This window comes from Naegleria gruberi, assembly GCF_000004985.1.
Source record: "Naegleria gruberi genomic scaffold NAEGRscaffold_21, whole genome shotgun sequence".
Classification (NCBI taxonomy): Eukaryota; Heterolobosea; class Eutetramitea; order Acrasida; family Naegleriidae; genus Naegleria; species Naegleria gruberi.
This window is the reverse complement of record NW_003163306.1, coordinates 108,372-131,932: the sequence shown is the minus strand read 5'-3', so window position 1 is coordinate 131,932 and position 23,561 is coordinate 108,372. Positions and strand designations below refer to the sequence as shown.

The 23,561-nt window shown below is 34.5% G+C and overlaps 3 protein-coding genes across 3 annotated transcripts; 2 read left to right on the top strand and 1 right to left on the bottom strand.

Annotated features, from left to right (window-relative positions):
* Window positions 1–178: 178 nt before the first annotated feature.
* NAEGRDRAFT_38988 (uncharacterized protein) lies at window positions 179–13,653 on the bottom strand (the record flags this gene model as incomplete). Its single annotated transcript, XM_002677632.1, has 3 exons — window positions 179–12,350; window positions 12,403–12,844; window positions 12,932–13,653. 3 exons carry the CDS (start codon window positions 13,651–13,653, stop codon window positions 198–200), a joined length of 13,317 nt encoding a protein of 4,438 aa, XP_002677678.1. The 3' UTR covers window positions 179–197.
* An 800-nt stretch (window positions 13,654–14,453) lies between these two features.
* On the top strand, window positions 14,454–17,771 carry NAEGRDRAFT_48710 (valyl tRNA synthetase; the record flags this gene model as incomplete). Its single annotated transcript, XM_002677739.1, has 1 exon — window positions 14,454–17,771. The coding sequence occupies one exon, from the start codon at window positions 14,454–14,456 to the stop codon at window positions 17,769–17,771; it is 3,318 nt and encodes a 1,105-aa protein (XP_002677785.1).
* A 185-nt stretch (window positions 17,772–17,956) lies between these two features.
* On the top strand, window positions 17,957–22,866 carry NAEGRDRAFT_79553 (ras GTPase-activating-like protein IQGAP3; the record flags this gene model as incomplete). The annotated part of the gene is made up of 3 exons (XM_002677738.1): window positions 17,957–18,239; window positions 18,350–18,697; window positions 18,740–22,866. 3 exons carry the CDS (start codon window positions 17,957–17,959, stop codon window positions 22,864–22,866), a joined length of 4,758 nt encoding a protein of 1,585 aa, XP_002677784.1.
* Between the last annotated feature and the right edge of the window lie 695 nt (window positions 22,867–23,561).

Here is a 23,561-nt window from a genome sequence, read left to right as displayed (position 1 = left end):
AAAAAAAAAAGCATGCTGAATAAATAGATTTTCATTATCTGTGTGATGATTTTGGCTTTTCTCTCCCTCTGCACTGTGCTAATAATAATGGTACTGCACTACATTCTTCTAATTTCAACTTCAAATAATCATCCACAATCGATTTAGTGCATGATTGATATGTAAACTTTTAGTGGATATTTGGAATTGATATTTTATTATTGTTTGGAGCAGAGAGCTGCAACACCTCTCAAAGTCCACTTGCTTGGATCATCAGGAGTCTTGATATGCAAATCAAAGATGTAATTTCTTTGTGTTCTGTCTGGATTCTTGTAGACGGGACAGACATATTCTTTAGGTCCCATAGTTTCACTTCCTTGCATTGGAGAGTTGGCAGAGAGGTGAATGACAGGTAAATCATGTACAAGACCCAATTCACTTGCTGGAACATCTGCCAATTGTCTTGTTTTCTTATCCCAGATAGCTCCTTCGAGATAGAGGCCATAAACGAATACTCCTTCTGCATCATCAGGTACATTGATAGAATCCTTGAGAGCATCCTTTGTTGTGATTTCAGTCTTGAGAGTTACTGCTTCAAGAGACCAACCAGCATGCTTTCTTGTTGATTCTTGTTTGACTGCAGTCAAGAAACCAGCAACATTGAAGAAACCAGAAATCCAGAATAACTTTGGTTGACCTTTTTGAAGCCAGTTCATAAATTGTTCATGTCTCTTTTGTAATTGTTCAATCCAAACACCCAACTTTTGAGATTCCCACGAAACCTTTTGCCATTGTGATGGAACTTTGGCATCATAGAGTGAATCAAAAATGTTTTGTAGTTCTGCACTCATGACAATGGTACCAGCAATGGCAAGACTCAAATCTTGCAAGTTTCTTCTCACCAATCTCAAAACTATCCTCATTCTGTCAATTTCTTGTTTGAGGAAGATAATCATTGGATTGTTTGCACCTCCACTGTCCTTCTTGAGAGTTTCTAATTTCTTGTAAAACTTTTTCAATTCCTTAGTATCATACTCTTCTGGAATCTTTTCAAGATAATTCTTTACATCTTTTAGTACAGCTTCTTCTCTTGTTTCTCCTGAGCCTGCAGTGGATTCTTTAGGTTGAATTCCTTGAATAGTATTGAGAACAAAGTTGGCTTTTTGTTCATTGTGAACAATTTCTGCATTTTGATGCAAGCCAAAGACTTCTGGAGGATCAAACAATGGCAAGTTTTCATAAATATATTTACGATAGTCATCAATCTTTGGTCTGTCTGGAATTTCATAAGTCTTTTCCTTATCACTGTACAATACAAAGTCCTTAGAGAAGATATGAGGACCATAGAATTTGTTTCCATACTTGGAAAGCAATACAGAATCAAAAGCATCTGTAACTCTACCACCATATTGTACATCACAAATCATGTATCTTATGGTATTCCATTGAATCTTTTTGATATCGTTTTCATTCAAATAATTAATCAAAAAGTGGATTGAACATTCTAAATCTGATTGATTGAATTCATAAGGAACACACCAACCAAGAGGACCAAATTTCTTTCTCTCAATTAGAACTGAGTGAAGGAAGCAGGTACTATAGATTAACTTTCTATTTTCAGGAACTTCTCCAAGAGATTCTTGAGTCAGCCAATTATAAGCCTTAGTCAAACCAGCTCTGATACCAGTTGGAGGTTCATCAGTAACCTTGATTGACATTTGAAGTAAATTGATTGGGAAAAGTGGTGTTGGTTCAGTGGTAATCCAAACTCTAAATGTCTTTTCAGAGCAATCTTCTTTGGAGAGATCAATTAAGGTCTTTTCCAATACTTCCAAATAGTCGATGCCCAAGTGACAATTTTGTAATAAAACCCAGCCACCATTGGCAATAGCATTCTTAACTAATTCTTGAGCCTTTTCCTTTTGGCCTTGACCCATAGAAACTCTATCAATATTAATCTTCATATGGAGTGCTAATTTTTCAATAGAATTAGTAAGGTCAGAACCTTGAGACAGCAAGCATACAACTGGTGTTATTGCAGAAGTTTCTTTCCAAGTCTCTTCCAAATTCAAAGAGATTGAGTCAACGAAACTTTGTCCAAGAGTATCAATAATATATGTAGAGCAAGCATTCATAGTTCTGTCCATACGTAAACATCTAATTAGTAATAACTTGTGGAAAGTACTAAGAGATGAATAATCTGGAACTGGATCACTTTCAGGTGTAGCAGAATAGTAAAATCTCTTCCAATCATCTTCGTTATTTTCAATGATAAGGTGAATGGATTTGAATTCAGGAATATCAGCCTTGCTCAAACTGAAAATATTCAACCAAATCTTGTCTTCAATCCAAGAGAATGGAATTCTTGGAGCGTCACTCTTTTGGAGGGCATTACCAGCTCTGATGAGACAGTTGAATTCCTTTGCTGTGATACCTCTACCCTTTGATTTTGGTTTTTTCAAATCAATCTTAAGGGCCAACAATAATGCAAATATAATTCTGTGCTTTTCATAGAGGCCTCTTTGAACATACTTGTAGATGAAGTATGTTGCAAAGGTGATAATATTCTCAATTCTGACCTTTGTATTTCTATCTTGTTCAGATTCATCAATGGCTTGAATGAAAAGTTTGATGAATTGACTCAAGCTTACTTGATACATGCAATTAATGAGACTCAATTCGGTAATGACAAAGTACATAATACTTCCTCGTGTTGCAACAGGTCTAAATTCTTCTCTAGCTTCTTGGATACTCTTGTTTGTTTCCTCACTAACCATGAGCTTTTCCTTGATGATTCTGTTCTTTTCTTTTGTTTTGGTAAGAATATCAATCAAATCAGTATCATCAACCAAACTCTTCTCACGATTTTCACTAAGTTTTTCCAAGAGTTCCTTCTCACATTGCTCCATAATTTCGTTACATTCCTGAATGTCATTCAGTAAGGTCTTACGCTTTTCTTCTAATTCAATCATTTCCTTATTGATAACAATAGCCAATAGCTGATCTTCTAAACCAATAGCAGTGACCGTAAAGTCAATGACTGATACTTTGGCAAACATTTCTGGAGTATATCTTGGGTTAGGAAGTTTGGTTGTAATGTAGAGTTTGAAGTCTTCATTAAATGGGACTTCATTTTCTCCAATTTTGATTTTTGGACGTTTTCCTTTCTTGATGATTTGCATATCCAAAACACTATCCAATATTGGATCAAGCTCTTCACCGACATCTTCAATTAACAAAGGTTTACCGGTAGCTACACACTTCTCCAAGTCTTCTTTGAGGTTATCAGATCTCAAGGTGGTAATTACTAACTCTGTAGATTCCTTATTCTTGATCCACTCCTTACCTTGTCCTTGAGGATCTATTAAAAGAGGATACCTGGAACCAGTGGTAACAATGATAGCATTTTGAGTTGAATAGTCATCATTAGGAAGTCCTTGAAGTCTCCATTCACCAATTACTGTTGGATGGGTAGTAAAGTCAATAATATTCACCTTTTCAGAGAATGGAATACCTCTATTTCTAAATTCATTAAAGCAAAGGTCTTCAATCAATACATTTCTGAACTCTTGATTGAATGGACCAGAGTAAGTCAAAAAGGCAGATGCAAGCGCAATATCACCAATCAAGTTATGAATATCTAATTGGAATTGCTTTTGATCCTTTCTCCATCTTTCCTCTTCAGAAGATAAACCATTGATGAGGGCTTCTGCGGCCTCCATACGTTTTCTGGTTTGATAGGCATCATCTTCCAATTGTTTCTTGTGTTTGAGGGCTTCATCCAATTGGAATTGAAGTTCTCTCAACTCTTTTTGCTTTTCCTCATATTCGTCTTCCATTTCCTTGAGCTGTGCTTGGGCAATTTGAAGTTTAGTTTCTGCTTCTTCCACCATTCTTCGTTTTGGTTCAACAACTTTGGCAATATTGTGGAAGTTAACCATGGATTGTACCCATTCCCATAAACTAGCAGCAGCTTCAGATGAATTATTGACATTGTCAACTGTAAGTGTTGGATCATCCATGTATGGTGCTACTAATTCTACCTGCTCATCAGAGATTGAATCCTTATCAAACTTCAGTAAGCTTTGCATAAAGTTAATATTGTTCATCATTTCCTTTGCATACTTCCATGAAGGTTTCAAAATCTTTCTTGGATTCTTTGGATCTAATGATCTTTCCTCTATTTCAGTCTTTTCAATATTCAAACCTCTCAAAACAAGAATAGTATCCATGACTCTCATGATTGGCTCAGGTGGAGTTTGATACTTCTTGATTTTACTCAACGAAGCACTTGTAATGTTATTAAGAGCTCTTTCGGCAGCAAGAAGATGCGGCTCTGCATTCTTCAAGTCTTTGGTAACTTCATCTCTTTCCTTTTGTACCACTTTGACTTCTTTTTCTTGCTTTTCTTTTCTCTTTTGAATTTCTCTTCCTTGTTCTTCGGCTGCTTTGGTTTCTTTTTGAACTTTATCAACCAGTACTTGTGCAGATGCTTGTGCAATTAGAAGATCTCTTTCCTTTTGTTCGAGTTCTTTACCCTTCTCTCTGACATCTTCTTTAGCTTGTTGCAACTTTTCAAGACCCTTTGCAATATTGTTGCTCTTCCTTTCAATTTGTTGCAACTTGTCTTGATATAATTTTCTATAGCTATTCAAGAAGGAAAGGTATGTCTTTGGAGTAACATAGGTATGTCTTCTGTATTTGTTCAAGTATTCCTCTGTAATTTCATTGACACGATAGTGCAAATCCTTCATGAATAATACAAGATCACTTTTGATGGTCTCAGAGGTTGCCAATGAATATCCACCAATAAACTTGTCAGCAGTTGCTTTAAGAGCTTCCTTTGGCCATGGATCAAACCAATCGATTGTACATCCACTAATAATACCAGGGAATTTTCTTGCTCTATTTCTGAATTGATCACCAATAGGAGAGAAGCACAAAACAAGATGCAAATTATCTCTCGCTCTATCAATGAAAAAATTGAAAAGATTTTCAGGAGTTGCCAAGAATGCAGGATCACTCTTAACAGCAATTGGACGCAACTCTCCAATCATCATTTCTCTTTCTTCTTTTGTGAATAAACCTGGAATATCACCAGATGTAAGCATCATGTTAATGTATTCCAAAAATTGTTCATCCTTGATATCATTGTCAGTGAAAATAAAAGTAACAGGTGATTCAAGCACAGCAATCTTGTACAATTTCTTAAGGTCATCCAATAGAGCTTGAATGTGGTAATTCTTTGTAACTTGAATTTTGAATGTCTTGTATCCTGCAATGAAGGAAGCAAGCTTAGTCAATGATTGTTTACCACTACCTCCAACACCGACCAAGAGTGCGTTACCTCTCTCACTTCTAATAATTCTGGAAATTCTTGTAATATGAAGAATAGCAAAGTCAAAGAGAACAATATCAAGTGGCTCCTTCTTGTGTTTTTCATTGTAGTGAAGTAATAGCTCGTCCAATCTATTGAACAAAATTCCAAAGTCTTCAACTGGTTCATAAACCTTTGGATCATCATTCATTGGCTTGGCTTCATAGTCCAACTCTTCACCTCCAACATTTTCATCTTCGTATTCAGCCTTTCTCAAAAAGTCAACAAACAACTTGGATTTAATTGCTCTGGATACATCATCACTATAATGTTCCTTGAGCAAACCTTTGGAAGTGGTTTGGAACCATTCTCTATCAGCTTCATCAATAAATTTGTCTTGAAGAACTCTTTCAGTTTCGTGCTTCCACAAGTGAAGCAAATCGAGATGGTCCTTGATAATTTCATTGGTACCCAATAATAAACCTTGGAAAATTCTACTCAAATCTCTCAAGTTGAAAACATAGTGGAACTTGCTTGGAGTTGGAAGCATCTTTTCCTTTGTTGAGATCCACAATTTTCTAGTGAGCTCTGGTAGAGTAGAAGCACATTGAACAACTTCATCCAAGAAATTTCTAGCTTTGCAATAATGACCTTCAACAATTGTAGTAAAGATATGATCGATGGACTTGGTTGAAGGGACAGTCAAATTGAAAATGGCAAAGTGTCTCTTGAGTCTGTCAGGAATATCATTTTTACCAAAACCAGGTTGATTCATTGCTGCAAGGAATTGTACGTCAACAATCTTCAACCATTGATTATTTGAATCAAGAGAGTAGAATCCACCATCTTCAATAACTTGTCTAACAATTTCGTTTGTAATTTGATCACCCCATTCGTTGATTTCTGGCATGTTAATATCATCAATGAAAATATACATTTTTCTTCCGAGTGGAGGACCAAATACCTTATTGCTCAATCTCTTTTCCAGAGAAGTGAAGATTGAATTTTGAACAATACCAGTGGTAGTAGCACTAGAGAAGGAAATAAATTTGTTTTTAAACTTATTCTTATCCAGATCGTTAAGATACTTTTTGATGGTAACAGTCTTGGCTGTACCACTAGAACCAATAAGTAATACAGAGTGCTCTTGTTTGGCCATAAGATTAATTAAAAATTCTGTTCTTACATTATCCACAGTTGGAATCAAGATGGAATTGAAAAGTGGAACAAAATCTGTTGGATATGTCCATTCAGGCACATTGAATTTCCAATTTCTCCAATCACCATTTTCATCTATGGTATACTCATAAATTGTATCGTTTGAGTCCATAGAAGGAATATTCATCTTACATTCCTTTTCCAAGAAGGTATGTAATTTAATTCTATCAGCAGTTTCTAAAGTACCTCCTACACCCCAAATGACAGAGAAGATAAAGAACCTTTCAATCATAGTATCAGGGAAAGTTTTTCTGTTAAAGTTTGTGAACAAACCATCCAATATCTTCAAAGTAGTTGAAATAACGTTTGCATTACCATTTGACATTGATGGTGCACATTCATTTTCAATGAATAGGAAAATATCATTTACATATTTGTTGAAAAGGAACTTCAACTTTTCAATCTCAGAAGAAGGTCTTTTGCCGATTTTCTTTATCCAAGATTGGAAAAGAGGCTCCCATCCAAGAATAGAAGAACCAATGTAAACCATACCCATTCTTGAGACAGTAGCAGGAGAAGCATTGTCCAAGCTACCAACTTCAAATACCAACTTTAAAGTTTTTGGCATGTTCAATCTGTCACCGTTAGCTAATGTTAAAGATTTAGTATCGTCAAGAACAGTGTTCAAATTTTCAATCCAGATAGTATCAACTGGACCATCCAATAATACCCATGAATATTCCTTCTTCTTTTCCATTGTTTCTCTCCATAAGGAAGTAAAAACGCCATCAGCCCAATCATTAGTTCCCTTATCGAGAGTACCGAACATTTGTTCTGAGGTAATAGACTTTGGATTCATCTTTTTAATCTTTGTTTGAATTCCAATTTTACCAAGAGCCTCACAAAGAATGTTAATAGCTGCTGATTTTCCACTTCCACTTGGTCCCATACAACACAAGCCATGTCTTACCTTGTATTGTTCATACAATTGTAAAATTTTAAGCTTCCAAGGTTGGTGATTAATCAGGCCATTCTTGTCAATGATAGAATCAATGGCTGCATTCATATTTGCGTCAGGAGATTCATCTGTAGACTCATTTGGGAATAAATCTTTCAATAATTCTTTGAATAGAGTAGAGTCTTCATCTACTAGTTTTGAATTATTCATATCTTGTAAGACTCTCATTAAGACTTTGGTTTCTTCTCTTGGTGATCTATTGTCAATACCAGTTTTCTCAGTTTCAGCTCTAAGAGAAACGCCACAAGTTCTCAGAACGGATAAGATATTTCTCAAACCAAAATCATAATGGTTTTGATTGGATAATTGTTGTTCACACAATTTGTATAACATGTCGAACTTCTTGGATAAACCTTGATTGTCAGAAAATCCAGAGGCAGCTAATCTAACTTTCATAATAATTCTTCTGTCAGGTTGAACTACAGCAATAGTTCGGAAGAGTGCCTTCATATTTTCTGGTAACTCCGTACGACCAGCATAACCTGGGTTGAATGTAATAAAGCAAGCACATGTTGGATCTAAAATTAAATCTGAGCCGTCAGTGAAAGTAAATCTTGTTGCTCTGTTTCTCATAGCATCAAAAATACAAGCAATTTGAGCAGCAACAACACTCAAAACTTCCAACTTAACTCTGTTGATTTCATCAAAACCACACCAAGCACCACTTTGAGCAATGCCCTTAAATGTAGTTCCCATAGAGTGTACAGAACCTTGATCAGAACAATTGATAGTAATGAAATACTTTCCCATTGTTCTACCCATATCCTTGGTTGTTTCTGTTTTTCCTGTACCTGCAGGTCCAGCAGGAGCACCACCAAGAAACATTCCCATAGCTTGAGCACAAGAAATGTAAATTCTGTCTGTAAGTTGAGTAATGACCAATCTTTCAGTGCAACCCAAATATTCGTTACAATATTCAAAGTCTACATCTGTGATTGATATTACACACTTATCTTGCTCTGGCTTCCAATAGAATCTTGTTCTCTTTGTCCATTCAAAATCGTTGACATTTTTAATCTTTTTCCTGACAAGTTCTTGGAAGATTTCAACTTGATGAATATGGATTGTAATGAGTGTTTCAAGTCTAGTTCTTTGGAGAGGTGTTAACTTTGGATTGGTTGTTAAAGTAACCAAGTGATTGAAAATTGTAGTAAATTTCTTATTGGCATTGGCAAGAGAATTTCTCTCTCTTGAATTTCTAATAGCCATTTCACTGTCCCATGTCCACAACAATTGAATACCAAGTAATGCAAGTTGGGAACAAGGAATGTCACCAATAAATTTGGTGAGTTTATCTCTACCGAGAGAGTTATTCTCAACAACAGACAAATCTGATAACAGAGTTCCACTCATATTTCTAGCTAGTTCATGAATAGTTTCTTGCATTGCTGCTACTAATCTATTCAACCACACTTCAATGTTATCCTCACAAATAACAGGTTCTACAAGTGGTACATATTCTCCTTCTGGAGATCTGAGAGCAATAATTTGGTTCTTGTGCTTGGCATCAAACTCAACCTCTGAAACTGAAGAGAAAATACTGAGCAAGTGCTTTTGAATGGATGAAGGATCACTTCCTTGTCCTAAAATTTCTAGAATTTGCTTATCAGAAAGGAAGAAAAATCTTGGGAATAACATTCTCTTCTTTTCTAAATAACCTGAAAGATCTCTTTGACATTTTTCCAATAGTGTCTTCAAGTGAGGAAGTAAATCTCTTAACATTTCATCATTGTAGCAAAGTTTGATAACATTTGGTTCTGATTCTGCTGTAGACATAATTTTGACCCATGACCTATCAACATTTTGGAATCTTTTAAATACGTGTGGTAACTCTCTACCAATATCACCTCCTGTGAAAACATAGAACATATAAATCCAGAGTGATTGAATTTGAAGCCAATCATCAACAACGCTTTGAGTGACTGAAAGCTTTACCATCCATTGCTGAATTTCTGGTTTGAATGGTTCATTATAAAGATCACCCAATAATGTTGAAAGGGCCAATTGAGTATCTTCAATACTCTGCATCAAATCTTGCGTATCCTTAAGAACAAGCTTTCCTCTATTTTTAAAGTCTCCCAAAGTAAACTTTTTAAGTTTCCATTCTTCCTTGATTTCTTCGAGCTTTTTCTCTACGTTTAATTCTCTGTTGGCTGCATTCACAATTTCCTCGATATCATCCTTGTGTTCTACCAACTTGGCTTCGACAATATCTCTGATTTTAAATTCAGGATTCTTGTAGTCCAAGGTCTTCTTGCACAACTCAGAAATTTGCTTCCAATGTCTTTGAGTTACACATGTTTGATTCAACTTTTCTAATAATGGAAGAGTATTGAGGAAGTTTTCAATAGTATCTTTAAGTTCAATATAGGCGTCCCATTTTCTGAGAGCTGGGTGCATATTTTTACATTTGATATTGAAACTATTAAGAGTATTAGTCATTTCCTCTGTATCCAATTCATTCCATGTTATGTCTTCAAATCCATTTACGGTAACAATAACTTCTGTATAAAGATCGTAGAGACCAGAAAGCCAGTCTAATTCTTTGCTAATTTTTACCAACTCTGGATATTCAGTTTCTTTCATTCTAAAAAGACGTTCACCCATGGTGTATGTTTTCCATTTTCTTTGCTTTTCGTCAAAGGCACTCTTAAAAGATGTCAATCTGGCCTTTGCAACTCTAGGATTAATTCCCTTTTCCATTGGTCCTTGTTCCTCGTAAAGTTTTTTAAAATCTGATACTTCATTCTTGAATTGCTTAACCTTTTGTTCAAGGTCTCTTCTGAAACCAGGACCAATCTTTTGGAATTTTGACATCACTTCTCTTGAAAGTGCAATTAAAGCTTTCCATTTAAATTCAATACCATTATCTTCAACTTGTTCAAGTTCTTCTTTAGAAATTTTAATGTTATATAACTTTAAAATTTCATAAGATTCGTTAATTGGCTTGATTTCCAAATCGAAGGTGCTTTCTCTTTCTCTTAACTGATTGAGAACAATCATAACACCATTAATTCCTTCTATATCAGAAACATCTCTCTTCAAATTATTTGTAGTTTCTTCAATATAGCTAAGTAAATCCTCCATTTCAGCTTTTGCCTTTGTGTTAAGTGCTTGACCGTATGCAAACTTCCATTGGGAAGCTTCAACTTTAAGAGCACTTTTGATTGGTTTTAAATCTACCAAAAGGGATCCTTCTTGGTGATATTGTTCTAGGTCATCAATTTCCTTTTCCAACAATGAAAAGTGTTTGATCTTACTTTCAAAGTCGTCCAATGATGGTGGTATCTTCTTATCATCCAATGTTGTTTGTCCATCAATGAAGGAAGTTATTACTTCATTTCTATCTTGCTTCCAGAGGAAGTCGTATTGTTGGAATTTAGTAATGAATATGTTAAGTTTGCTTGATAAACCTGCAATAGCACCTGTCAATTGCAAGAAACCCTTAATTGTAGTCTTATCTTCACCAATTTGAGAGAAAATACTCTTCTTTTCCTTGGCTTTTTCTTGGTTCCATCTATAGATGTGTTGAGTGGATTCAAGCATAATTCTGGCACACTTGTTAACACATTTTTGAATTTCTTCTAAGCTTGGTTGCAATACAATATTAGGTATCGACAAGGCTAATTGAACATTGAAAACAGGTTTGGCATTGTATCTCTTGTCTTGACTGATTCTATCTTTCAAATGTTTAACTGATGCTCTAAGGCAAGTAGATACCGAGTCAAGCATTCTCTCTTCGAAATGATTCTTGAATACTTTACACTCTCTAGCTACTCCCATCTTTTCTTCCTCAGAATATTTGTGTGTAATTATAGCAATAAGGTCTGAGGCTGCTGATTCTATTTCTTGATTCTTAATATCAATTTCAATAGCCATTTGTTTGGCAAACTTTTCATTGTCTGATAAAAATTGTTGAATAGACCTCACATCCGAGGAGAAGGAAATTAGGAAGGTTTTCATAATAGAATCACAATTTGCCTTCAATCTATACGAAAGAATATCGTTCACTTTTTCAAGTGTATCTTCCAATGAATAGATAGCCTTCATGACTTCATCAATAAATCTATCAATTCTTACAGATAACCAAGTAATTGCAGATTTCCCAGCACTGATTTTCTCATCCAACGATAAAATAAGAGGTTTCAAAATTGGTTTGTACAGATCGTCTTGAAGAGAAATAACTCGATAATATTCCTTGACCATGAATCTAAGTCTTTCAGCAAGAGTCAACAATCTCTCATGTTGGTTGAAAATAGAAATTGCTGTTTCAGGAATTTCAATATCCATAAGCTGAAGATATTTAACTTCTGTCATTAACATTTTAAGATCTCCATCAAAATTAACATATAGTTGATTGTTTTGTTCTACTAAAACTGTAGCCAAGAGACCTTCTCTAGCAGTTTCAAGTGCATCATTGAATTTTTCCATCCATAATGCTTCAAACCTCAGTAATGCTTTTCCAATCTTGTTGTAAAGCTTGATAGTTTTCTTCGAATCCTTATATTCCAAAATTGCAGGAGTTTGTTTAAATAAGTCCATAGGCTCTTCTAACCTCCTCATGAGCTGTCTGGACCACGCAATATTACCAGCAACAGGAGGAGCGTTTCTTGGAATATTTGGTTTTCTGCTGGTTTCCTCATAAACATTTTTAATATGTTCCACATCCCTAGAATAGTTGCTGAATATCGATCGGAATTTATCCTCCAAAATCCTTTGTAAGTTGTCTTGTTTTAGCACTTTTCTGAATTGTTCAAGAAGTTCCAAACAGTGTTTAGTTGTCCTAGCTTCAGCAAAACTATTATTAATAAAGGTCACCAACTCCAATTCCAATTTAGTCATATCATTATTGAATTCAATATAATCAGTATCAAATACCTAGTATTATTTAAATATATTTCTAATTAAATTGCTATTATTAATTACTTACAGATTTTCTATAATCCAAAAAGTCATATTTCTTTCTCTTTAGCACTGTTATTATTTTGATGAATTGTTTAATTATTGGATCCAGACCTTCAATAGTGCATTTCTGAAGATATGAAAATTGATTAAATGTAGTAAATAAATCAATTAATTTTTGAATTCTCCAACAAAATTGGTCAAACTTTCCGAAAATTGCACTTTCACTAAAATCAAATTGTTTTCCAAACGGATTCATTTGTAATTCGCTTTTAGTTTTTCTATAAAAGTGTTGGTAGGCTTCATTCAAATCAATGCATGATTTAAATTTTTCTATTAATTTTTCTGTGTCTTGTTCCCACAAACGACCATCCTTCACAATGTACTTTTTACAACAAATAATCATTTGATTTGTTATTTTAACAAAAAGTGCTGTCATTCGTTCGGAAGTGTTGTAATACCTTGCGATACTGTTGAAGGTAAATTGTGTTGCGACATTTTTTAGAAATTTGTTATTAGAAAAGATTAATATTTGAATTCCAAGAAAGCTAACTTACCTTTGCATCATTTTGATAGCATTAATGAGTGCTGGAAGAGTGTTAATCATTTGAACTGGATCACTCTTGTAGAGAGGTTCACTGAATTTTTCCAATATATACAAGTATTTTACATTGTCTTTTGCTTCGTTAGCAGCATCTGTAATTCTTATATCAATGTTTTTCCACCCAGCTAACACTGCCGATTTCTTAGCTTTTAAAACACTTAGAACTGTTTTGCAGACCTTATTTCTTAATTGGTCTGTAATACTGTTGAATTTGGCCATTCTCGATTTCCAATATTCTAACTCTGCAGCAGGACCACTTTCATCGTCTTCTTCTCTGACTGCAGTAACTTCATTCAATAAGGCATCAATGTCTCCCATCCACGTTGTGACTGCCTCTTCAAATGAAGATATTATATCAACCCTGTTCAAAGCTTGTTTGAGGAAAGATTTTGGTTTTGAATCAAAATTTGAGAACTTCTTTGGAGCTTCCAATCTAATACTGGATTCCAAAGCAATTTTTGCTTCACTGACATTCTGCACAAACTTGTCAACATTTTCCAAAAATTCCATAATTTCCTCTTTAGAATCTAAATTGCTTGAATTACTTAGTTCTCCCCAATCCGATTGTTTTAAAAGTTGAGGAATGTATAATGTTTCTAATCTATCTTTTAATTCTTTCATCAATCCCTTATTACCCGATATTACTCCCATTGCAATATCTTCTATATTATTCATTGAAAGTTGTGTTGCTTCATCCTCCTTTACAAAGTAAATACAAATAGCATTACTAATAAGAGGGTTTGCATTAAAATCTGTTGATACTAAGAAGGCTGGTCCGTCACTTCCTCTAGGTGATTTTTGTGAAGCTACGGAATCGGACTCTCCTGATGTTGCGAACGATAAAACTGTTTGTGATTTAGAGTAGGTGTTTAAAGAACTTGATGTGAGGGTTTCATCAAAATCAGAAAAATCATTCACTCCCTGACTGAAGAAGAACCAAAGGAGACACTTTGCTCCTTTTCCATCAAGGAATGATTGTATTAGTCCTATATTTTCTTTTGATCTTCCCACTGAAGCTATTGTTTCCTTATCCATATGGAAGGCATCCGCTATTTTTTCATAGAGCCAATCCAATCGTTTATCGGTGGTAATAAACTCTGGCATTTTTTTTGATTAATTTTGTACAACCATTGGGCGGGAAAATTTTCTTTTCATACAACACAATGTTAAAATTCAATGAACCAGTTTAAAATAGAATCAGTTTAGTCAACCAAGTTGTTAATTGGTTGGTAAAAATCTAGTTGGAACAATCATTATCTTTTTTGTATTTTCACTTTTTGACAATTTAAAGTCAGTTCAATTTCTTGTTCACAGTTAAAGATACTAGGCAATAATAATAAGGAAAGCATCTCTTCCTTAATCAATTCAAACAAGAGTCCTTCAAACCTAGCAATCTCTGTTATCTTCATCATCTCTGAAATCAAGCTTTTTACACTTCTCATCTCTATTCATTAAAATTATCACAACAAACAAAAATGCTAAAGAGGATTACCATCAAACAAGCCACACCAAATAATCAAAACAAAAAATTTGGATTGATGAAACAATTAGGAATCTCTTCTGTTCATCAACAACAATATAGAAATTTTCACTATAACAACATACAAGATGAAACCAATTCTTCGGAGGAATCATCAACAACAAAATTGAATAGAATCCTCACTTCATCATTTGATCCATCTCGTGTCGAACAGGATTGGTATTCATGGTGGGAAGAAAAAGGATTATTCAAAGGAGAGGATTCAACAACAAAACCACAATATACAATTTTACTTCCACCTCCTAATGTGACAGGAAGTCTTCACATTGGACATGCTCTCACTGCCTCTATTCAAGACTCACTTTGTAGATATAAAAAGATGAATGGATACAATGTATTGTGGGTTCCTGGTGTTGACCATGCTGGTATTTCAACACAAGTTGCTGTGGAAAAGAAAATTGCTAAAGAGGAAGGAAAGACCAGACACGATTTAGGAAGAGAGGAATTTTTAAAGAGAGTTTGGTCATGGAAGGAAGAGTATGGCAATAGAATTGATAATCAAATGAAGGCTATGGGTTCCATGACTGATTGGAGTAGAAAAGTCTTTACTATGGATGCTCAATTTTCAAGTGCTGTTCTTGAATGTTTTGTAAGATTAGCAAGGGATGGTCTCATTTACAGAGATGCCAAACTTGTCAATTGGTGTCCTCAATTAAATACAGCAATTTCGGATATTGAAGTGGAATATATTTCACTCAAGAAAAAGACTAAAGTAATGGTTCCAAGTTGTGAAGAAAAATCATTTGACTTTGGTGTAATGCACACCTTTAAATACCCAGTTATTTCATCTCCTGGTAGTACAGAAATTATTGGATACATTAATGTCAGTACAACAAGATTGGAAACCATGCTTGGAGATACTGCTGTTGCCATTCATCCAGAAGATGAAAGATACAAAAACTTCCATAACAAGTTCATTTTGCATCCATTCGATTCAAAGAGAGCTGTACCAATTATTTGTGATGAAAAATTGGTAAATATGGAAATTGGTACAGGTGCTGTTAAGATTACCCCAGCTCATTCATTTGAAGATTTTGAATGTGGAAAACGTCATGGTTTGGAATTTATTACCATTCTCAATAAGGATGGTTCTTTGAATGATCAAGTACCAGTAGAATTTTCTGGTAAGAATAGATTTATTGTTAGAAAATTGTTAGTAGACAAACTTAAAGATATGGAACTTTTCATTTCTGAACAAGATCACGAAATGGAACTCCCTATCTGTTCAAGATCCAAGGACATTCTCGAACCAATGTTACTCAATCAGTGGTTTGTTAAATGTGACAGTTTGGCAAAGAAAGCCCTCGACCTTGTCAACAATAATGAAATTTTAATCCATCCATCCTATCACAAGACCACATGGAATAACTGGCTCGAAAATATTCATGATTGGTGTATTTCAAGACAATTGTGGTGGGGTCACAGAATTCCTGCCTTTAAATTGGTTGGAGACCTTTCCAAATTGGAACCTTTAATGGAGGAACTCAGAAAGGAAAAATCGTTCATTATGGAATATTCCAATAAGAATTCTTCAAACATTGAAAATATTTGGATTGTAGCCCATAAGGAGGAAGAAGCCATTTCTATCCTTCAAAAGAACGTTCCAAATTTCTCTAACTTTGTATTGGAACAAGATGAAGACGTTTTGGATACTTGGTTCTCATCTGGACTTTATCCATTGGCAGCCTTTGGATGGCCTTCAAGAAGTGAAAATGTACTCAAGGACTTGGATTACAGATATCCTAGTTCTGTCATGGAAACAGGAAGTGACATTCTCTTCTTTTGGGTTGCAAGAATGGTCATGCTTTGCACTTACTTGTCCGATAATAAGGAAAAACCCTTCAATGAAATTTACCTCCACTCTATGGTTAGAGACAAACAAGGCAGAAAGATGTCTAAAAGTCTTGGTAACGTAATTGACCCTATTGATATGATAAAAGGAACCACCTTTGAAGATTTAAAGAGAGGCATTGAAAAGAATACAAACATTACCAAACAAGAAATGAAGAAAGCCTTACAAGGTGTTCAACAAGAATTCCCTAATGGTATTCCTCAATGTGGAACTGATGCACTCAGATTTACTCTCATTCAATACACTCAACAAGGAAGACAAATTAATTTGGATGTTATGCGTGCTCAATCCAATAGACATTTGTGTAATAAGATTTGGCAATCTGCAAGATTTTGCTTATCCCACTTTGAGAGATTCAACTATAGCGTACCAGGAAATGATGAAAACTTGTCTGAATTATTGTTGAAATCCTTTGCAAGTCTTGAAAAATCGCAACAAGTACTTCAAAATCAATGGATTTTACTCAATCTCAGTGAAACAATTGATGTTACCAGAAATTCCATTGATAACTTTATGTTTAGTGATGGTTGTACCTCTATTTATCAATTCTTCATCTATCAATTCTGTGATAATTACCTAGAAATTGTCAAGCCAATTCTCCACAGTTCTAACACAATGACTCCACTTATCGAAAATACTCTCCACACCCTAAATTATTGTTTAGTTACTGTTTTAAAACTCTTACATCCTTACATGCCATTCATAACTGAAGAGTTGTATCATTGTTGCCCTTTGAATGGAGAAAACAATGCTCTCTATGCCAAGTTGTCTAATAAGAACTCTAGCTACATTCCAACCAGTAGTATTTTGGAATGTTCCTATCCAACCTCATTCACTGCTGATGAAATTGGTTCAATTCTTGAAATTGGATCATCCAAACAACTAATTACAGAAAAGATGGACAAGATTCTCCAAATTGTACAACAATTAAGATCTATGAAACAAAATCTTCAATTACCATCCAAATCCGAGTTGACTGCCTATATTTTCTATCAAGGATCTTCCACAACTGCTTTCAATCTTTCAGAGAATGACATTAAGATTATTCAAACCCTCACCAAATTCACCTCAATCAAATTTATAACTGAAGAAGAATCTAAGAAACACAAACATACACTCTATCTTACAGCAACTGCATTCTCCACTCCTCAAGGAACAGTAATGACTCAACTTGTTTTACCAGATGAGTTCCAATTAGAAAAGGAGATTGAAAAGTGGCAAAAGAAGATTGAACAACTTGCCTCTGTAAAAGCCAAATATCTCAAACAAGTGCATCCAAATCTTCCACCAGAAGTTAAGCAACAAATTGAAGACAAACTTTCTCAAAATCAAATTGAAACCCAAAAAGCGCAGGAAACATGTTCCCAACTAGAACATTTGCTTGACAATAAAAATCAATAATTCCTTTTTGCTTTACATGGCTACTGTCCATTCGTATACGAGGACTATCAGTTTGTTGTTTATGTAATATCAAACGCTGTTCCTTTTACCTTTGGTTCTAATTTGATTCAAAACCAATACGACTTCATTCTAATGAACATTTTAAATCATCAAAAGAAAATACCAACAGTCCACCCAAAACAACAATGGTCAGATTTCCACCTCCTAATACCAATGGTGGATCTAATAATCGACCTCCAGTTCCTTCTTTAAATAGAGGAACAAATAATAGTAATAATAATACTACAACATCAACATCAACAACATCTGATGAACCAACCGAAAGAGAAATTATGAAGAACGCATCCAAAGCTTGGCAAACATACCAACGTCCTACCTTTCAAGGAATTGGTGAAGAAGGAAAATCCAATATTCAAGCCACAATCACTGAATTTAGAGCATATGAATTTTTGTTAAGACAAGAGGAAGGTTAGTAGTGAAAATTTTATGATTATTTAACTAATGATCAATTGGTGACTTGTCATGTTGATTGCTTTTGTTACTAATCATGTTATTATTAATTATTAATATTACAACAGCAAAGAGGTGGATTGAAGACATGTTAGATGAACAAATCTTCTTCGATGATATGGATGATGAGGATGTTTCGGAAGACTTGAAACAAGGCTATAATTATTCAACTTCATCATCAAACGCTGAAAAAGCAGAGGCTAGAAATGTAGACTTTTTCGATCAATTACGTAATGGTATTGTATTGTGTAGACTTTCAGAAGTATTCACAGAGAAGAATACCATGAAAAAGTATCACAAGAATGTTAATTTGGAAAGTAAATTAGCTTTCATGATGTCAACAGATAATATCAACAATTTCCAAGATTGTTGTGAGAAGATTAACTTCCCTTCCATTTATCAATTTTCTACACCAGGTTAGTATTTTGTTATTAACTTTTCAATAACAATAAGAACAGATTTATGGGAAAGGAAGAATATTACCAAGGTGGTCCACTGCATTCATGCTTTGGCTCACTTTTTGTGGAAATCAGGAAGAATTGATGCTTCTAAGAGAATACAAGACTTGTCAAAATCTGGATTAAAGTTTTCAAAATCTAAACTTGATAGGGTAGAACAAGAATTTAAAAAGTTGGAACAAAGAAACGTGGATATAAAGCTAAACTTTAATTTTAAACAACCAGAGGATGAAGAACAACAAGTAACACCAAAACAACAAAAACCTGTTAACAAGGCTTCATCGCTATTGGACAGATTCAACAAATTAAAAGTTGGTGCCAAATTAGACATCAAACCTATAAAGCAAGACAATATAACAATTGAAGGCGATCTGGAAATGATAGACCCAGAACAATGTATAATAAGAGGCAGAGGTTGTCAAACTGCTATTGTAGGAAAGGTCAACACATTTGAAATAGTTGCCAAAGACCAAAATGGTGATGATATTACAACTGGTGGAGAGGTTTTCACTGTAACACTAACAAGAATTAAGGAAAATGACAATGATCCAGAAGAAACTATCCAGGGAACAGTAACAGATCTTGGAAATGGAATTTATAAGGTTGATTTTGTGCCAGAAATTATTGGTAAATATAATATTGATATCAAGTTGGATGGTAAATTGAAACTTACACATCCTAGCATTAAACCTGTTAGGGTTGTGCCTGGTGAAGCATATGGTAAGAATTGTGAAGTGGTAGACGAGTACGAACAAATGCAAGGTCCATTCTTTGAAGGTCAAAGAATCAAATTCAAAATCTATGCTAGAGATCAATTTGGAAATTATTGTACTCGTGGTGGAGATAAATTCTATCCAGAATTTTCCTTCATTTCTGAGGAAGGAGTTGTTATTAACAATTTAAAGAATCAGGTCGTTATTAATGACTTCCAAAATGGAGAATATGAAGTTGAGGTTCATTTCCCACTCCCTGGAAAATATAATCTCAAAATGACAGTCAACCAAACTGATGATTTGATACCATATCTTGATCCATTCACATTTGAAGTTTTCAAACGACCTGATCCTGGATTGGCTATCAAGTATGAACAATTTTTCCCATATAGTAGTGTTATTCAATATGCACTCACTGCATTTGATCCTCACAATGCCAATAATATTGACTTCCAAAATCCTCCAAAAATTGACAGTAGATGGGTATCTGTTGTTAGCAATACTCCAATACCAGAAATTACTGATTTTGTAGCATCTGAAATTGAAGATAACATTAGAATTAAATTTAATGAATGGCTCAACAGGGGAAGAAGAGTAATATTGGATCGTTTGATTAATGATGAATCAGAAATTGATGTTTCTGAATTTGAAGATGGAACAAATAATAATAACTTTTATTGGCATCTCGTTGAAACCTATTTAAGCAATGAAGAAAAATGTAATGACTACAAGGAAAAGCTTAATGAGAGAATTAAATTAAGCAATGTAGATTTTGTAAACTATGTAACAATAACAGAAGATCCACAAGATTGGACCCAATATGAACTCTATCTCCAACAACAAATTGAAGAAGAGGAAAGAAAGAGAAGACTTCAAGAAGAAGAGGAAGAGAGAAAGAGAAGAGAATTAGAAATGTTGGAAGAGGAAAGAAAGAAGAACATTCCTCCTCCACTCAATCCAAACCAATTCTCAGTTAGACCAAGAAGAATGGCCCTTAATTTCTGGGTTATTGTATCAAAACTCTTGTACGAGGCCACACAAACAACAAAGCCATTCCAACTTGACAAGTCACAAAAGATTCTTGGTTATGAGACAAATGAGTTGAGTTTTAATAGATTTATTGATGAAGATGTCTTTTTGAGTACTCAAAGATATCATCTTCAAGCTTATGGTGATCTTTTACTATCTGTTGCTCAACGTTACATTTTGGAATTAATTCAAGAAGTTAAAATTACATTCCCAGATATCAAATATAGAGTAATCGAAGCTGAATGCAGTAATATTGGTAAGAATGCCTTCAATAGATTTTCCCAAGCCCACAAGATTTTCACCTACTTCTGTTCTGAGCTTTATGTGAGTCCTTTCGATGAAATTGATTTTAATGATAAGAAAAAGTTTGAACATTTGATTTTATCCTTCAAGAGACAAATTGTACGATTGTTGCTTGAATCTAATATGGAAATGTCTAATTTATTGAAAACCAAGATGAAAATGTCTGATAAGGATGTTTCAAATCTTCAATCAATGGCATCATTCTTCAAATCATCTATGAATGATGTTTTTGATGCTTTTAGATTGGCATTTGGCTTTACTATGAGCTCCAAACCAAGAAAAATCATGGTACAAGAATTGTACTTTGTCAAAAATAGAGCAGTTGATATCTCTCTCGATAAGAATGATATTACAGTTAACAAACAAGAAGCCTCCCTTTCATATTCTGTTCAAATTCCAATTAACAAATTGTTTGACTCTTATTCGTTCACTAATGAGGGCTTGAAGACATCTCGCGACAGACACAGAGAAGGTCTAATTAATCCTTACAAGAGTGTCTACCTTAAGGGAGGAAGAGTTATTTTAGAAATGATGAGATCAGGTTCTTTCCCAGCCTACAAGTTACAAGATAAGAAGCAAAGACAAGCTATTGCCATTGAAAATGCCAAGACAATGCTCAAGGCCATGGCAGTAAATCATGTAAAGAGATTTACCAGAGAAGAATTAGAAGGACTCAAACAAAGACAAGAACCACTCAAGATTCCATTCACTACAATCAGTCTCTTGACTCCTTCATTTGTTCAAAACAGAGAAGACAGACAAGTTATGGAACATCAAGGTGCTATTTATCATGTACTTCAAAATAACTTGTTACCATCTGTACTTGTAGATTTATACGATAGACAACCACCTATTGACATGCCTATTATTTTCCATGAACCTTGTCTTTTGAACTTTGGTGTCAATGTTATTATCAAGACATTCAAGTGTGGTGTTGGTATTCAAAGATCAGTTAATTGTAGACAATTTGGTATTAGACAATTTGAAAAGAAGGTTCAAAGATTTATGCTTGCTCTCGGTGAATATAAGAATACTATCAGAGGTGCAATCATGAATTATATTACTGGTATTTTCACAAACTCTAGAGATGGTAACATGTATGTTCAAGCATTGGTCAACAAGTTGACAAGAATTAATAATGTCTATGCTGTAATGAGAGAAAAACATGCAGCTGCTATCAGAGAATTGACTCCTTTAGAATTTGATTTGCAAAAGAAACAAAAAGAATTGGAAAAGAGAATTAACGAAAAATGGTTGCCAAAGTTTGATGACATTACCTCTGTTGAATTTACCTACTTGAAAGATATTATGTTCTTGGTTAACGATATGGACTCTATGATTGATAAGATTCACAATATTGACCTTAAATGGGAGAATAGTTATGACGAATTGATAGAATTGGAGCAACATTTTTTGAAGAGTTTGTATACAAGCGTATCCAATGCAAGAGCTTCACAACCTCAACTTCCTCCTATTCCTCACTGGCAAGAATATTACGAATTTTGTAATTTGGAAAGAGACATGTATGAACTGTTTGGTTCTCTCAAGAATTTGTACCACTCCAAGCAACATGAAAAATTCAATCAAGGTATTATGGAATCTGATGAAGTTAAAGTCGGAGATCCATATGCTATTCCAGTTAGAGTTGTTCTCTTGTCCTTTATTATTGGTGAACAAATTCACTACAATTGCAAGAGTGGTAAGGATAGAACTGGAGCTCTCATGGATGAATGTGAAGAGTTTGCTGAACTCAGAGAACATTTGTCATACTATCCAAAACCTTTCACTAAGGATGCCAAGCTTGGTGAATACAGACAAAAGATTAGAACCAACATTAGTATGAATGGTGGTTGTTTGGAAATTTGTAAACAAAATATTGGACTCAGAGGTGCCAAATTGGACAAGACTTTGGCCAGTAAGTTCTGGACTAAAAAGTTGTATGATGAAAAGGAACGTGTTGTTGGTGAAATTCCATACTATAGATCCTTCAAGGGTGCTGGTTATTTAGATGATGAAACTTATGCATCCAAAGATGAAGATTGGTATGCTTATGAAAACTCATTCATTAAGAACCTTCAATAAAGATCACAAACACTGGACGCTTATTTCTATTTACCATTCATACAACAGCGTAATTTCTATTTCACATTTTAAACGGTCATATCCTTTTGTCTCACGTAAAATGGAAGTCTTCCAACTGTAGTTGTCACATAAACCTTGACATTTTAGTACACCTTTACAAAGCAGGACTATTTTTCAAATTTAGCTTAAAGCCATTATGTATCAATGTCTTGCCTTCTCTGCACAAAAAATACATCAACCTCAAATCCTTCTTCCAACATTGAAATTGATTCAGAAAATCATCAACATGATACTTCCTTTCTTCCATTGATCAAAAGGAACACCAAATATTAATCATTTGATTCCAATATCCTTCGTCAACCAAGCAACATTCCAAAATCCGTTTACAACGCCAAATGAAAACGTCGGTATTTGAAAATTAAACATGACAAATTCCTCGCTCCTCAAATATGCGCTCACTTCTCTCATGCTCGACCGCACTAAATATTAAGCGACCACTTGAAAATCAAAACTTCCTTGCACCGGCGCATTTGAGAGCTTCAAGGAAAGAACGACACTGAAGAGGACAATGAAGGAAACTTACGTCCCAAGACAATAGTCTCTCTTTTGTTATTGTCCATAAATAATCCACAACACAGGGTAGTTGGATGAAGGAAATCAATTTGAAAAAAAACCAAACATTCAGGTGACTTTTG